At 35.2% G+C, this 15,480-nt stretch overlaps 1 protein-coding gene across 2 annotated transcripts in view; it reads left to right on the forward strand.

The window, feature by feature from the left end:
- MSR1 (macrophage scavenger receptor 1) overlaps positions 1–15,480 on the forward strand; it is a 79,415-nt gene that overhangs the window by 23,730 nt on the left and 40,205 nt on the right. For both annotated transcript variants that reach the window (XM_014786305.2, XM_087418452.1), the window contains 2 exons: positions 4,397–4,583; positions 10,288–10,368. In XM_014786305.2, coding sequence (XP_014641791.1) covers positions 4,397–4,583; positions 10,288–10,368 — 268 coding nt within the window. The remainder of the gene's footprint in view (positions 1–4,396; positions 4,584–10,287; positions 10,369–15,480) is intronic.

A 15,480-nucleotide genomic window follows, 5' to 3' on the forward strand; every position in this document is an offset into this window, starting at 1 on the left:
TTATGTTAGTGTATCTGGTGACATAGGTACTCTATATTTGTAAATTTACAACAGACCTCAAATTTCTTCATCATCAAAGGAATAGAAACCTAATTTACATGGGTAACCTACAAAATCTAAATTTTAAAATAGTTTATTTTGTTACTCCCAAGAAATATGCATACTTTTTTATCTGTAAAAATAACTATTATTAAACAACAAATTTTGAATAACATATACATATCATCATAGGATCAAATGCACAAGACAAGAGAGCAAGACATAATCTAGACTAGTTGTCAGCAAAAATTTATTTGAAAAGGGCCAGATGTAAACATTTTAGGCTTTTGGGACCACATGGTCTCTGTCACAACTACTCACCTCTGCCATTGTAGCACAAAAGCAGCTGTAGACAATATGTAGACAAATGAGTGAAGCTATGATCCAATTAATCCTTATTTACAAAAACAGACTTTGGGAGCCAGCTGGGTGGCATAGTGGTTGGTATTGTGTGCTCCACTTCGGCAGCCTGGGGTTTGTGGGTCTGGATCCTGGGCGCAGACCTGCACACCACTCGTCAAGCCATGCTGTGGTGGTGCCCCACATACAAAGGAGAGGAATATTGACATAGATGTTAGCTCAGGGACAGTCTTCCTCAAGCAAAAAAAAGATAGGCAACAGATGTTAGCTCAGGGCCACTCCCTCACCAAAAGAAAAACAAAAAGAAAAACCAAACAGACTTTGGCCCATGGATCGTAATTTTCTCACCTCTGCTCTAGACTATTCTGTGGCCAACTCTCTGGATTATTTGTATTGATGAGAAAGAAATTAAGAGGCAAGTAATTTATTTCAAAATTGTATTATTTTTTGTTGTTGAGTAATTATAATTGTTCCTTTCCATGAAAAATAAGCATATGACTAAAACTTCATAACTCATGTGAAAAAATAATCTTTGTATTACAAAATATCTAAGACTTAAGGTCATAATTAAAGTGAAACCTACAAAATTTCCCCCATTAGCTAAGCAATGCTGGCATCTTTGTAGTAGATTTTACTTGAATAGACCCATGCTTAATTAAATGATGTTGTTTTCTGTACAGATACAATATCACACAGTAGTGATTTTTAAAAATGGATGTCACTAATAGAAAGCGAGAAGCCTCTAAAGATAAAACTTCAGATGAAAACCACCTAAATTATTGACTAAAGAAGAGACTAAACAGGTCAAGAAAGAATATTCTACATATTTATTATTTGTAAGGTGCTATCACTCAGAACTTTTGAATTTTTACACGGTCCTTATCTTAAAGGGTCAGAAGACCATGGCGTTGCTGTTTAAATATGGACTGTGTTGGTGAATCTCATCCCAATAACAACCTTAATATTCTGCTTCCATTGCATGTCACATCTTCCAAAATCTGACCGTTAGTGTTTCCCATATGGTTAATCAGTATCTAAGCATATCAAATGCTATTGGAATATGCAAGGACTCGGGCTATGGAGGGGTTAGAGAAAATGTACAAAGAAGAAACTGTCCATAGGATTGAGGAATAAAGGAGACAGAGGAAAATAAAATGTCAGTTATAGGAGTAGAAAGTGATGAAGTTGGAAGGAGAGAGGAACAGAGAGGAAGTATTACCTTATGTAGAAACAGGAATGGGGGAGCAGTGAGAAGGCTGAGGAGAGAGAGAAGATGGACATGATGGAAGAACAAGGATATACTTGATGTTGGTAATGGCCCCAATCCAGCAGAGACTATAGAATATCTATGAATCCACATAAATAAGGAGTTGAAACCAAATTGGAAACCATTTGGAAGTCAATAAATCCTGAACATGTTTGAAGTGATAGTTAATGGAAATAATAAAAATCTGGTGCTCAGTGAGCTGTTTGCGTTGGATAGATTGCACTTATGTTTTGAAAGGGTCCCAGTGTTAGAAATGGAGGTACAAGGGAATAGAGGAACTTCCAAAGCTAATTTTTTTTTTCAAAGCTGATTTTTTTTTAAAGGCAATAGTCACTTGTAGAGATTTAGAAACCAGGTCAGTGCTAGTGTATATGTGTGTGTGTGTATTTATGTGTGTGTGGATGTACACATTTGCTCACCGAAAACAATATTCAGACTCTCACCCCGTTGCTTAAACAATTTTATACATCTTCAAATCTTTATTCCAATTCAGGAGTAAGTAAATTAAATGAACGCCTGAATCAGTAAATGCTGTTTGAGGAAAAGGCTTATAAGTGATAACAGCAAAATACTTGTGAAGGACAGACCAAGCATTAATTTGAAAGAAAAAAGAAGAACACTGGCACAAAATAAAAGAGGTAGAATTTATCGTCTCCATTGTGCATAGAAAGGACTGTAAGACTGCACAATTAAATGCCTGTTTCCAGCAGTGCAACTGATGGTAGCGTGTGGAATCTGTGTGTGGATGCTCTAAAGAACTTTTGTAAAAAATCAAATGCACTTTCCCTCTTCCCAATAGAAATTATTCAAGTGAAATCTGGTTAACATGAGCACCATATGCAGTTTTCAAAGAAGGGAATAAAAAGGCAGCCTCAGCTTTAGGTAGGAAAAACAAGGGCGATTCCTGGGTTTTAGGTGGCAAAATCACCAGCTAGTCCCCTGACCTCAGCTCTGGGGACATCTGGAGCTACGTGACATATCTGCAGCAATTTGTAGCCACTTAAAGTAAGTCGAGCATATTTATCATGTTGCTGTGCTCTACGAGCATCCGTGCTCATTATTCCACCTTTGTACCATATCGCATAGAAAATGCCAAATAGTCAGGGAATGAGGAGGTAAAGGGTAGAGATATTCTGATCTAGAACAAAGTTTTCAATGCGGGGAAGGCTAAGTTAGAGCAGTGAAAACTGATAAGTCTCTCTGCTTGAGTATAGTGCCATTGAAGAGACAAATCTGGATATAGGTTCATTTCTTTTCAGAGGTTGTACACCCTGACTGTCTTGACCCTCTCACCTCAACTTGTCCAGTCCAGTCGAGGAAAGTGTAATTTTCTCTCCATACCTGGGTTAAGGAACAATACACTGCTGGTTTATTTCTATGAGACTCTATCAAACAGTTAAACATAGAAGTCCTTAGATAAGGGTAGAACATACCATGAAGACAGAGGATGCAATAAAAGTAGAAGAGACACAGAAAACATTCCAGAGTAGATGAGAAGGTTTGGTACATCAGAAAGAGAAAGACCAACACCCAAAGGAAAACCAAGCAAAAGACTTGAAAGGAAAAAAGTAACATATAAAAATATTGTCAAAAACTTGATGACTGGATGCTTAACTTCATCATAACTTGAAAAGCAAATTAAGTAAAAATGATTTATTATGCGTCTACTCTTATTCTGCAAACTAAAATGTGTTGCTGGTACCCAGAATTTGGGTGCAAAAAGTAGGCACTGATACACAATTAGTAAGATTAAAAAAATGCTACCATATATTTGAAGGGCAGTGTGGCAGTATTGAGCAAAAATTTTAATATTTAGTCCCTTTGATAAGATCCACTTCCAGGAAGCTGTCATATAGAAGCATTTGTATAAATATGTAAAAAAAATATATATGATAGTGTTCATTGCAGCACTGTTTAAAGTTGTAAAAAAAGTTCAGATCAAAATTCTATCAATAGGAATCTTAAATTATGAAAAATAATATGATATAACTCCACTAAATTATTGAAAATAAGACAGTCTCTAAGTATTAAATAGGTTATTATCCTTAATATATTATCGAGTGAGAAATAAAAGCATATTCCAGAATGTAGTATGATCTCTCTTGTTCACACTCTATATATATGCATGTATGTATGTAAATATACACAAAATACAAATGTATTTGAAAACACAAAATCATAACGAAACCTCAAATACAGAAGTAATAAAAATTGAAAGTAAAATATTGTTAACATGCTAATGAGATTTTATTGAATATGAAAAGCTATCCTTAATGTTCATTACCACTGAGAATTATGACATTAAACTTTGTTATTGCTATAAAACAACTTAATATACAAATTATAGAATTCACAGAATTGGTATATGTTGCTACTTTAAGGACAGTATAAAGAAATTTCACTTCAGATAAATTAAAAACCATATAAGTTATTTTATTTTATTTGTAGTATTTTGACATCTATATTTGGGAATAGAAGCACACCTTAGATATATTCAACTAATTTTTTTTGACAGAGGATGTGACAATTCAGCCATTCAGTCAAAAGAGGAAATGCTTCAAAATCAAACAATTACTATTTTAAAACAGTTCTCTAATTTCTGTATTGTTATTCCATAACATTCCTATAATATATGTTTTTTAAAAACTTGGCTTCCAGGGCTTCTTAAATATACATATTTGATAATTATGTGTATAACAGGAATTGCGGATGCTTGCTTATGTTTCACAGGAGATGAGTATATTAGAGGAACGTGTGTACAATGCATCAGCAGAAATTGTGTCTGTGAAAGAAAAATACGTGCATTTGGAACAGGAAATAAAAAGAGAAGTGAAAGTATTGAATAACATCACTAATGATCTCAGACTGAAAGATTGGGAACATTCTCAGACATTGAAAAATATCACTTTAATTCAAGGTAAAATATCTTCTCATTCCTCCAGAAAATGATATATTAAAATGTACTGATATACGCAGAGATTTGGTATTCGAAATCCTAAGGTTTAAAATAGTTTTTGAACATACATTTACTACAAATCTCCAAAGGAAGGAATCTCGAGATCATGTCAAGTCACGGTAAGATAACAGTGTCCTGATATCCTTTGAACAGAAAGTGATAAAAATGAAATCTCTCTTCAAGTCTAATAAGTCATTGTTCAAAATATCTCACATGTGTGAAGACAAATTTTCTGTAAGGCACAAAGTTCTCTACTTGTCCATAAATCAAGCTTGTTAATTTTGTTCTTCAAAACTTTCAGATTCTTTCTTACTTCTTACTTGATTATACTATTAATTAGAAAGGTCTTTGAACTCTCCAAAATAGCAATGAATTTGTCAAATTCTTCTTCAGTTCTTGGTAGTAAAACAAGTTGAGTTAAATCTTACTGAATTTTAAATTAATATATACATCATATATATTTTTACACTAGCTTTTAGATATTACTTACCTTCCATTCCATTCCAATATCTTCCCATCGGACTTGGAATAACATCTAAACTCCTACTTGGTCTAGCACTCATCTACTTATCTGCCTTTATTTTCTAATTTTCCTTCTGGTATTTCCTCTGTCTGACTTAGAAATCTGGAAGAATGGAGGTGCCATTAAAAAAGTGCATGTCAATAAGAAGGAAGTGCTAGTTTCACTTCTTGTTGCCCGTAATGTGCACCAGACTCCTCCTCTCTCTCTTTAAATGTTCTCCTCTTAGATCGCCACTGCTTCTTGGCTCCACTCCAAATCACCTTTTTTAGAGATAATTTCTCCCTCCTCCATTCCCAATCTTATCCCCCATCTCTCTCTATCTCTCTATATTTGCTTTAACTTCCTCATAGTACTTACCACTACATGAAATTGTTTCCTATATACATTTGCTTATTTGTTTATCATATGTCTTCTCTAATAAAATGTGAGCTCCGTATGGCTGAGTCTCGTCTCTCTCGTCTATCCCTCTATACCCAGCACCTGTTACCCTGGTATATAGTGGGTGAGCAATTATAAATGTGTTGAAAGAATAAGAGAAACTAGCATTCCTTCTTATTAAGTTACCCTTTGTAATGGCAGTGTCGTTCTTCCACTTTTCCAAGATAGAAATTTTAGTTGTTTTTATTCTTTCTTCCCAGACTACCATTAGTTACGTTCTATATTCTTTATCATCTTGTCACTTCTTTATATTCCTGTGTAAATTATTCTTATCACTACTCTGCAGATTGAAATAGTCTCCCAAGCATTTCCTGCCTCAGTCTTTCAGACTAAATCCTTTCTACACTCTTGATAGAATGTAGCCTTCCTAAGGGGAAACCCTAAATTGCAAAAAGCCTGTCTATCGCCTCCTTGTTAGACAAACATTTCTCTCTGTAGCACTCAAGGTCTTCTATAATGTGTCTCAATTACTTTTGCATATCTCATTCCCTCCGCTTTCCCTTTTTGATATGAAATATTTCAATTGATTTTACTGTGATTCTAGCATACTCATACTTTTTACATCCTGCCTAATGCCTTTTCCTTCACTTGAAATAATATCTTTCCTCTTCTATTTGTGTCTGAATATATCTATCATTAAATGTCCATCTAATATGTGAAGACTTCTTTGGTTCGACCTTGATAATACTCTTGCTGATACTTACATCTTGCTTAATATTGAACATTAAGTATCCTTTCACAAGAAAATTTTTCATATGATTGTCTTATCTAGAATTATCCCATACTGTCTTCTAGTGCAATGTTGTCTCTTCTTAGAAACAATAAGTTTCTTAAAATTAGGGACTATTTTTTATATTCTTTACAGCATCTAGCCATAAAATAAAATTTTAACAAATATTTATTAAACTATAACCCAATAGAGATATATTGTATAAATTAATGGGTGCTTTATCATTTGTTGGTTGTAGGATCAGCATCATTACTTTGTGTCTCTCCTCTTTCTATTAACAATTGCTAAATAATCATGGAGATAGAAGACATAAAGATACTTTAATACATTTCTCAGTAATTATAGTAGTTAGAGCCTAAAGGACTAAATGAAATTTTATTGTTGAAATGGTGAAGTAGAGTTTGGTGGAGAGTGGGGGATAACATGATTGAAAGAAACAAAGTTGGTGAACATTCAAGGAAAGAAGTTAAGAGAAATAAAATATAATTGGCTCAGTGGTGAGAAAAGATAACACATTTATTTGAAAATATTTTAAACGTATTTTCTTTCCAGGATCTAAAAGCACCAAAAATATCTATCTGTCTGTCTGTCTATCTATCTGTCTGTCTATCTATCTATCTATCTGTCTATCTATCTATCTACCTACCTACCTACCTATATCAATTTTAATGGTAAGGAAGAAGAATAAGCAATTGATAGAATTTGAATTTGGAGATTTGTGCAATTATTATTGGGATGTAAAAAAATGGATTGTGTCTTTAACAACTATGTAAAGGAAAAATTCATCTCAGAAATAATGGAAGAACAGATGCCAAAAATGAAGTCAACTAAGTTTGGAATAGCGTAGCCTAGGATGCCAGGAAGGAAGTGTTCTAGTTCTGGTTTTACTCAACGAGCTTTAAGACCATGGGCAGTTCATTCTCTCCGACCCTCTCTAAGTGTGTTTGACTAAGGAATCTTTAAGGACTCTTCCAGGTTAAATATTAAGTCAATGAACATGAAACTGGTATCAAAAAAAGGTTTAAGTAGCAATAGCCTGGAAGATTTGGCAGATTTTTATCATGATCTAAATATGAGGCAAGAGTAAGAATGAAGTAGAAAATTTATGATCATAATGAATAGGACATAGAGAAGCACAGCTCTGGAAATTTATGCAGATATTATTAGTGTGATGTTGTTATTTGAGGATTTTAAATGGTATGATATGCCTGGGTGTCCTCTTCCACAAAGACATATTATATTTTTTTTAAAAAGCTGACACTCAAGGAAATACAAGGGTGGAATAGACAAAATACACTCAGATCAGATGAAAAACTCTAGAATAGTCCACCTGTAGGATAAGGAGGATGTGAGCTACAGCAGGGATGGAGAAGAGACCAGTCTTGGAAGATAACATGATAGTATTATGTTGACAATGTTCTCAAGAAGCTAAGAGAAAAGTGGTATATGATCTGTGTACTTCCATCCCCCCCCCAATATCTGAAAGACACTAAAAACATTTGTTGAGATACTTCCCACATTTTGTTCTAGGCGGTAGAGGAGATGTAACAACGTATAAAAATGAAACATAATATAATAGGTGAGATTAATGTTACACGAAGAATAAAATAACAATAAAAGTATATCATCCAATACACCTAGTTGGAACTCTTTAAGGAAAGGCCTTACCTACTTTTCTTACTCAGATTCAAATACTTGGTATCAGTATTTTTACGTAAAAATACACAGAGAGGATCTTCAACTCAGAATTTTATAAAATAACACAGATATATTTGTTATGATTGAACTAATACTCCAACATTAGAGCTGCATACAGTCTCTATACATGGTTACAGGAAAAATAATTGACCGGATAGCGATTAGGAAAGAATTCCATTTCTTACCTTCTAAAGAAATGGTGAAAACTCTTAATCTCGGAAGCTCAGAGCCTAGATCTACTCTGTGTGTCCCTTGTTTCTTGTCTCACACATTCCAGTTTTTCCGGAATGTCTGTCTTGCTTTAGAACCCTAATTACTAAAGCAAAATCTTTCCTTGTGCTTTTTTTTTTTTTTTCAAGTCACCATCCTTGGGTACTGTGGATTTGCTTCTTTTCAATTTACTCAGCAAAATTCAGACTGCAAATTGAGTCTTTCTGTCCTGCTTGCCACCCCCCTCTTTGTCGCTGTGTAGCGACGAAAGAACTGCAGCTGTGTTCATGGCTGTGCCAGTTAAACCCCCTTTGTTGGGAAGAACTACATTCTGCACGGAATAGGAGATGCACACAGATTCCCATTGATGTAGAACCATGACATGTCTTGTGCAACACCTAAATATATGTCTCCCACATTAAGCTATAGCTTAGGAGAATTTGCTTGCATGATGATTAGGTAAAAAAAAAAAAAAAAGAATGCAACCAAACACACACACACAGAGAAAATAAATGTTAATGGTTATTCTCTTAAGATGATAGGATTATGAATTACATTTTCCTCATTTTTTCTAGGCTTCTATATTTCCTATAATAAGTAGAGTTGCTTTTGTAATGAAAATGCAGTAAAACATTACTGCCCAATGTTGAGTATGAAGAGAAAGGGACAATGTACCATTGAGAAGAGCAATGATATTTTGAAAATTGAGTAAGCAGGGAAGGAAGGTTCTAAAACCCAAGTTGGACCTTGAAAAAAAGAAAAATAAGAGAAATGTAGAGAAGCAAGGAGAAAGACTACAAAAGCAGCAGAGAAAATGGACAGAATATACTTAATCATGAGATAATCTTTATCTACTTGTGTGGCCCCCTCTTAGAATTCTTCAAGTATTCTATCTCTCCACCTGATTAAAACGTGTAAACAAAATTTGTAGACCAGTGATGCTAAGTATAGTTGTGTGTTGTCCTTGGGCTATGTACGTGGCTGAACCACAGCAACTGAAAATGCCTCTTTTAAAACATTGCTATTTGATTATTCTATGGTATATCCAGGTTAGATTCTTCCTTTTGGAGTTGAAAAGAAAATAGATAAGCATTCTGCTTTAAATGAAGGGAATAATATTCATCCTGTGCACTCCATATAGAAGAGGGAATACCAGTAGGATTACCTTTAAGTTCTAAACACATACTCAGTGCCATTATTCTAAAGAGGTGATCACCGGATATCTGTTTTGCTGGGCACAGAACATTCAAATGACTAAATCAGTGTTGATCAAACTCAGTACTCAGGGGACACCTGGGAAATTGTGAGGCCAAGTAGTCAAATTTTTCCCTGCAACCTCTCCAACTTATTTTATAGTGTCTATATTTACCTAGGGATTCTACTTAATATTTTGCTTGAAAAAGTAGTTGTTCACTCATTTTTACCTTCCTGCCTTTCCCCACATCTCTCCCACTTACCCAGAGTTCTCTTTCTTCTCATTCTACCTATGCTTCAAAGCACCCTTCAAATCTTTCTCCCTCAATAAAGTCTTTTCAACCATTGCTACTCATGCCTCTCTGCGTCTCCCCAACAAATATCTGAGTCTATCATTTTCAACAATATGGTTTTTCCTTGTCTACTATGTATGGATTTTTGTCTCCCTGAGGGTATCACACATGACTTATAAGTCCTTACTTATACATTTTCCACTCAATGTATCTATACTATGAGCATCTAGCTCAATCTAGTGAAATCTGCCTGGTATGTACAAAATACTGATGTGGGTTTGTGCCATCGTTGACTCAATGTCTTTTCTCTGCCCTCAGGTACTGAGAACCTAGAAAAGTGCTAAGCACACTTAAATATTTAATGTATAACAAGGTTGTCTAATTTAGGGCTATCTCATCCTTACCAGTGTAGGGCATTGCACTACTCAATAGCAGAGTATGCCTCCATTCAGAACGGTAAGTCTTATTCATTCTATGTTACTGCCCAACAAATAAGAGACTGAATTTACTTCGACAAATGACAAATCCATTTTACCCATGTTTTAAAACTACAATCAGTAATTGTAATTTTTTTTTAAGGTCCTCCTGGACCCCCAGGTGAAAAAGGAGATAGAGGTCTCATTGGAGAAAGTGGTCCCCAAGGAGTTCCAGGTCCAATAGGTATGATAATAACAACTTAATCATATACTACAGATCTGGGTAATATACATCCCTGTGTGTGTGTAGGGGGAAAGAGCTATTTGATTTATCCCCTGTGGGATGAGTGTGTGTGTGTGTGTGTCTGCATGTGTGTGTGTTGAGGGGGATATTAAGTGTTCCAGCAGCCTAATCACTATAATGTACTGAATGGTAAGTTCTGACTCTTAATTTTTGAGGAAGTTAAATGCTTTAGCCAGATCCACGGCATGGGGTTGTTATTAAGTCTAGGGAATGCTGTCTATAGCATTGACTACGTTTATATCTATATCATTGACTGCAAACAGTATATGGCAGACCTAGCTTTAGGTCACATATGAAGGAGAATATGAAAATCATCTTCATATTGAATATATTTGCAAGTTATCTGGTTTTTAAGATGCAAAAAAAAACCTTTAATATCAGCCAAAGGCAAATTGGGTTATATTCCTTATATAATCCTTAACTGGCATTTATCTGCTTAAACCTATGAAATCTGAATGTAAATAATGACTAGACTACAGATGACTTTTACTTTTGCTGTCACCCACTCTCTGGATTTTACTTAGAGCAAAATTGTTTCAAATTATTTTACTCTGTCTATGTTGTAATCTTGAAAGCAATATTTTGAAAGAAGATAACAGAAGACAGAAAAGGAGAAAGAACATGAACTTTCTTTGCTCTCAAAAACAAGAGACCATAACAATAACATGATTGTCATGTTATTCTTGGCTAGAAATCAAATACCCTGCATGCTTTTGGAAGGTGGGGAGTATATTGCATGGTCTAATTATATAGCATGTTTTGTGCTGCCAAAACAATGTCTAAATACTATGTACTTCATCTTATTTTTGTCTTTTGATTGTATAAAATGTTCTTCTTTGTGATCAATGTATTGACTAGCCCAGGTTACATCAGAAAAATAACTTTTAAAAATAAAGAGCATGAATTTGACACTTTCCTGACCTTTATAACACTGTGCTTAAAAAGTCAATATAGGGGCTGGCCAAGTACGTAGTAGTTAAGTTCGCGTGCTCCACTTCAGGGGCCTGGGGTTCTCAGGTTCGGATCCCGGGCGCGGACCTATGCGCCACTCATCTAGCCATGCTGTGGCAGGCATCCCACATATAAAATAGAGGAAGATGGGCACAGATGTTAGCTCAGGGCTAATCTTCCTCACCAAAAAAAAAAAAAAAAGCCAATATATTAATTTTACATTAAAAAAGGTCTTAAAATTATTTTAAGGAAAAAAAATCTGTTTTATCTATCTATTTATAAACATTTTATATATATATATATAGGATGGGTTGTTGGTGTGCCTTTGAAAGTATTGCCAGATATGATTCTTAATTCACAAGTCTTTCTACTTGACTAGCACTCAGGAGATCTTAACAATGGTGCGTTAATGTCATAAGTAGAAGTAACCAGTATTATATCAGCTGCCAGAGCTGCTATTGTCAAAGGTCCGTCAGCTCCTCCGTTGTAAACTGCAATTGTCAAAGCTTTATAACTCAACCATAAAGGTTCAGTCTGGGCTATAACTTGCCGTACAAAGCTTCATCTTGAGAGCATCTTTTGCAGCTCTTTCTGAACTATGGATGTGTGAAATAGAAAGAGGGATTTAAAAGTTTCAGCTTTGGTTAATATCGTAAACAGATACCATTGCAAAGCTGCTTTGATTCTTGTAGTGAGAGTTTAGTCTGTTACTGTTGGTACTGCTCATTTATACAAATAGGCATTATCTAGCCCCTCATAACAGAGAGTTCGATTTCATTGTTGTGATGATAAATTGACTCTTTTAGATTATTAGGTTGCCATTTGGTTTGGTGCACTGTGAGAAAAGTGTTCAAGTTACCAGGGATCTCTCCTAATGGATTCTTCCCCACTTAGTGGCTGCATATTCTGTTTTGTTCTCTGCCAGATTGCCCAATTGCCCTATGCTGGGTACTGGATTCAGGAAGTTAAGAGTATATGAAATACTGCTGTGATAATTCTGCTTCCTCATTTGAGCAAGTTCATTAAAACTCCACTTATATATCCAGCTGAGTCCACTAAACTTAGTTTGTCAAAGTCAAAGTCACCTAGACTCATAACCATGATATGAAAATGTGAGAAACCTAAGTACTTATCCTAGTGGTTTTAAATAATCATATATTAAATATATTATAATCGTTACTCAAGTACTGGGGTGGATGTTATGTTAAAATATGCTTTACTTCAAAATAATATAAGTCCATTCCAGAGTATCATTTCCCTGGAAGCATGCCAAGGAGAATGACCTATCACCTTTTACTCAAAAAAATGTTTACTGCGCCTGGTGCTCTCCAAGGCCCTGTGGAATCCACGCGCATAGATAGAGAGTCTCTGCCTTCACAGAACTTATAATATGATAAGTAATTATATAAGGGTGATGAACGTCCTGACAAAGGATTCTTGATCTCATCTGAGATCCTTTGGGGATCACTTTTAGGGTTATTCCCCCATGACAGCAATGGTTTGAAGAAAGGACGCCTTCTTAATTCCTAAAGGAATCTTTTTGTAGGCCACCTAGTGGGCCATTTCTGACCTGTGGGATCAATAACAGGGTAGCCTGAGCTGTAGGCATGGGGAGCACTACCTACATAAGATGCCTTGAGAACCAACCAAAGGCTCCTCTGGCTGCAAAATTTTCATCATCAACCAATGTTATTTATTTTTCCTATATAACCTGAATTTTCCACTGTAGGAATCATGCCTCTGGAGGAGAAAATAAAGTCCATCCTTTTTGGGGATTGGAGGACAGGAACCATATTTTATTAATGTTTATACTCAGGCATGTCTTTACCCTGCTCCACCACTCCTCTCAGTCTATGGCCCAGAAAGGCCTCTCCTCCAGGCTGCAGCAAGGACAGTGCTCCCTAAAATATACATTTCAGGAAAGAATGTTGCCAGCTGGAGGCTGTTGCTCTGTGCTTGAGTATTGAAAGCGGGTTTCTTTGGGGGGTAACAAATTGTGCCAATGAATCCAAAAATTTCACTGCTAACTATGTACAAAAGATGGTAATTATTATATTACTAAGAAGAAGAGGTTGGGGAGGAGGAGAAGAAGGTGGGGGAAGAGGAAGAGGAGAAAAAGAAGAGCTAACACAAAGCATTTATGATATGGCAGGCACTTAAGTGTTTTGCATTTACTAGCTCTTTTAATCATCACGTCAAACTTAGGATGTAGGGACAAATAATATGCCCATTTTACAGATGCACAGGGAGGTTAAATGACTTGCCTAAGATCAGTCAGCAGCTGGTAAGTGGCAGAGCCAGTATTTGAACCCAGATGGGCATGATTGCAGAGTCCATGCTCTTAACCAGTCTGCTGGACCACAGAAAGAAGGCTTGAATGGAGAGCTGAGAACGCAGAACATGTGAATAATTATCAGACCAGCCTGATACAAATGGTTTGATCTCTCCGGTCTCCTGTTCCTGCCTCTGCAAAATGACAGATTTGGACTGGGTGATTTGTAAGGTCCCTCAAAGCTCTAACATTCCATAGCTGGGATTCTGGGTAAAATATGCTTATGTTGTCTGTAAGTTAGAAGCAGGTGCCAGACCTTTTCCCTTTGCCACAGTCAATTGCAGAAAATTAGCTAATTGTCACCTGAAAGGCTCAGAGACTCTGTTCTCTTGGAATAAAATTCAATTGTGGTGCTTATATTTAGGGGTCATATTTGCAAACATCATTAAAGAAACAAGTCACATAACTCTATAGGCCATATAGAGTCTGCTTAAATATCTCCCATAATGAGGTCTAATGATCGACTGATTTCAGTGAAAGTATCACATGTGCTTCATTTATGGATTCATTTGAATTTCATGGATTCATGGATTTAATTTATTTGAAGATGTAACATAATTCCTGGTAGAACAGCTGTATTCTGAGTGTCACTGTAATGTCCTCAATGAGCCATCTTTAGAGAAGCTCTTTCTGATCCCCTTCTCTAAAGCAGATCCCAAGCCATTCTCTGTTACATTTCTTCATTTGTCTAAAATTATACTCTCCAAAATTACCTTTTTTATTTTATTTGCTAACTTTCTTACATCTGTCTCCCCTTACTGTTTCTCCACACCGGATGATCTGTTTGGATAAAAACCTTTGTAACTCCAGGAATGGTCAGGGATGTACAATGTGCATGCACAATATATTTTTGTGGAATTAATGGAGAAAATGGTAAAAATGGGAGACACCAGTGAGTGGCACTCTATAAAGAGTGGAGGATGTTCTAAGATAAAAAGTAAGAGAGTCAATGTTTTTATTTGTAAGTTTGAGTGACAGATCTTAACAACTGTACAGGCGGAGGTCTGACTGCCTTGCTTGGATAATGAAGAAAGATATAAATATTAACCTATCAGCCTGTCCCAAGAACTAATGTTAGGTCTTTTTTAGGCTGTATGCTATGAAGTCCAGCCAATATATACTGCAAAGTGGTATATATATATATATATATATATATACTGCAAAGTGGTATATATATATATATATATATATATATATACCACTTCATTTATGTGTGTGTGTATATATATATAGCATATGTATATATTGTACCTATGTCAATATTGTGTATATGTATATATTGTGCTTATGTATATATTGTAAATTTGTATATATATTATATATATACACAATATATCAATATATATACAAAGTATTATGTAACGAGTAATTAAATTGAGATGACCTGACTTTACTAATATTTTTAATTATAACTTATCATTTTATTGGTTTAGATATCTGTTTAATTTCTGTTTAAATCAAAGTTTTACACTGGGTTGAATAATATTTAACTATTTAGAATAATATACCTCTTAAACTGAACATTTCTTAGAGAACACTTAGCCCAATTTTAGGTGTCTATATGAATGAATCTCAACAAGAGATTTTCTAAATGAATTAAATATGTATAAGCTCCAACTCCTGGAACTTGTAAATTAATGGCAATATATTAAAAGATTAACATTGGGAAAAGATGTACAATCAATTTTTCATAATGTACTTTCCAAGGAGTTAACTGAAAATTGGGTTAATAGGATCTCTGTGAACCGATAATGACATCTAAAATGAGA

This window comes from Ceratotherium simum, chromosome 28, assembly GCF_057802395.1.
Source record: "Ceratotherium simum simum isolate JZ-2026a chromosome 28, ASM5780239v1, whole genome shotgun sequence".
NCBI lineage: Eukaryota > Metazoa > Chordata > Mammalia > Perissodactyla > Rhinocerotidae > Ceratotherium > Ceratotherium simum.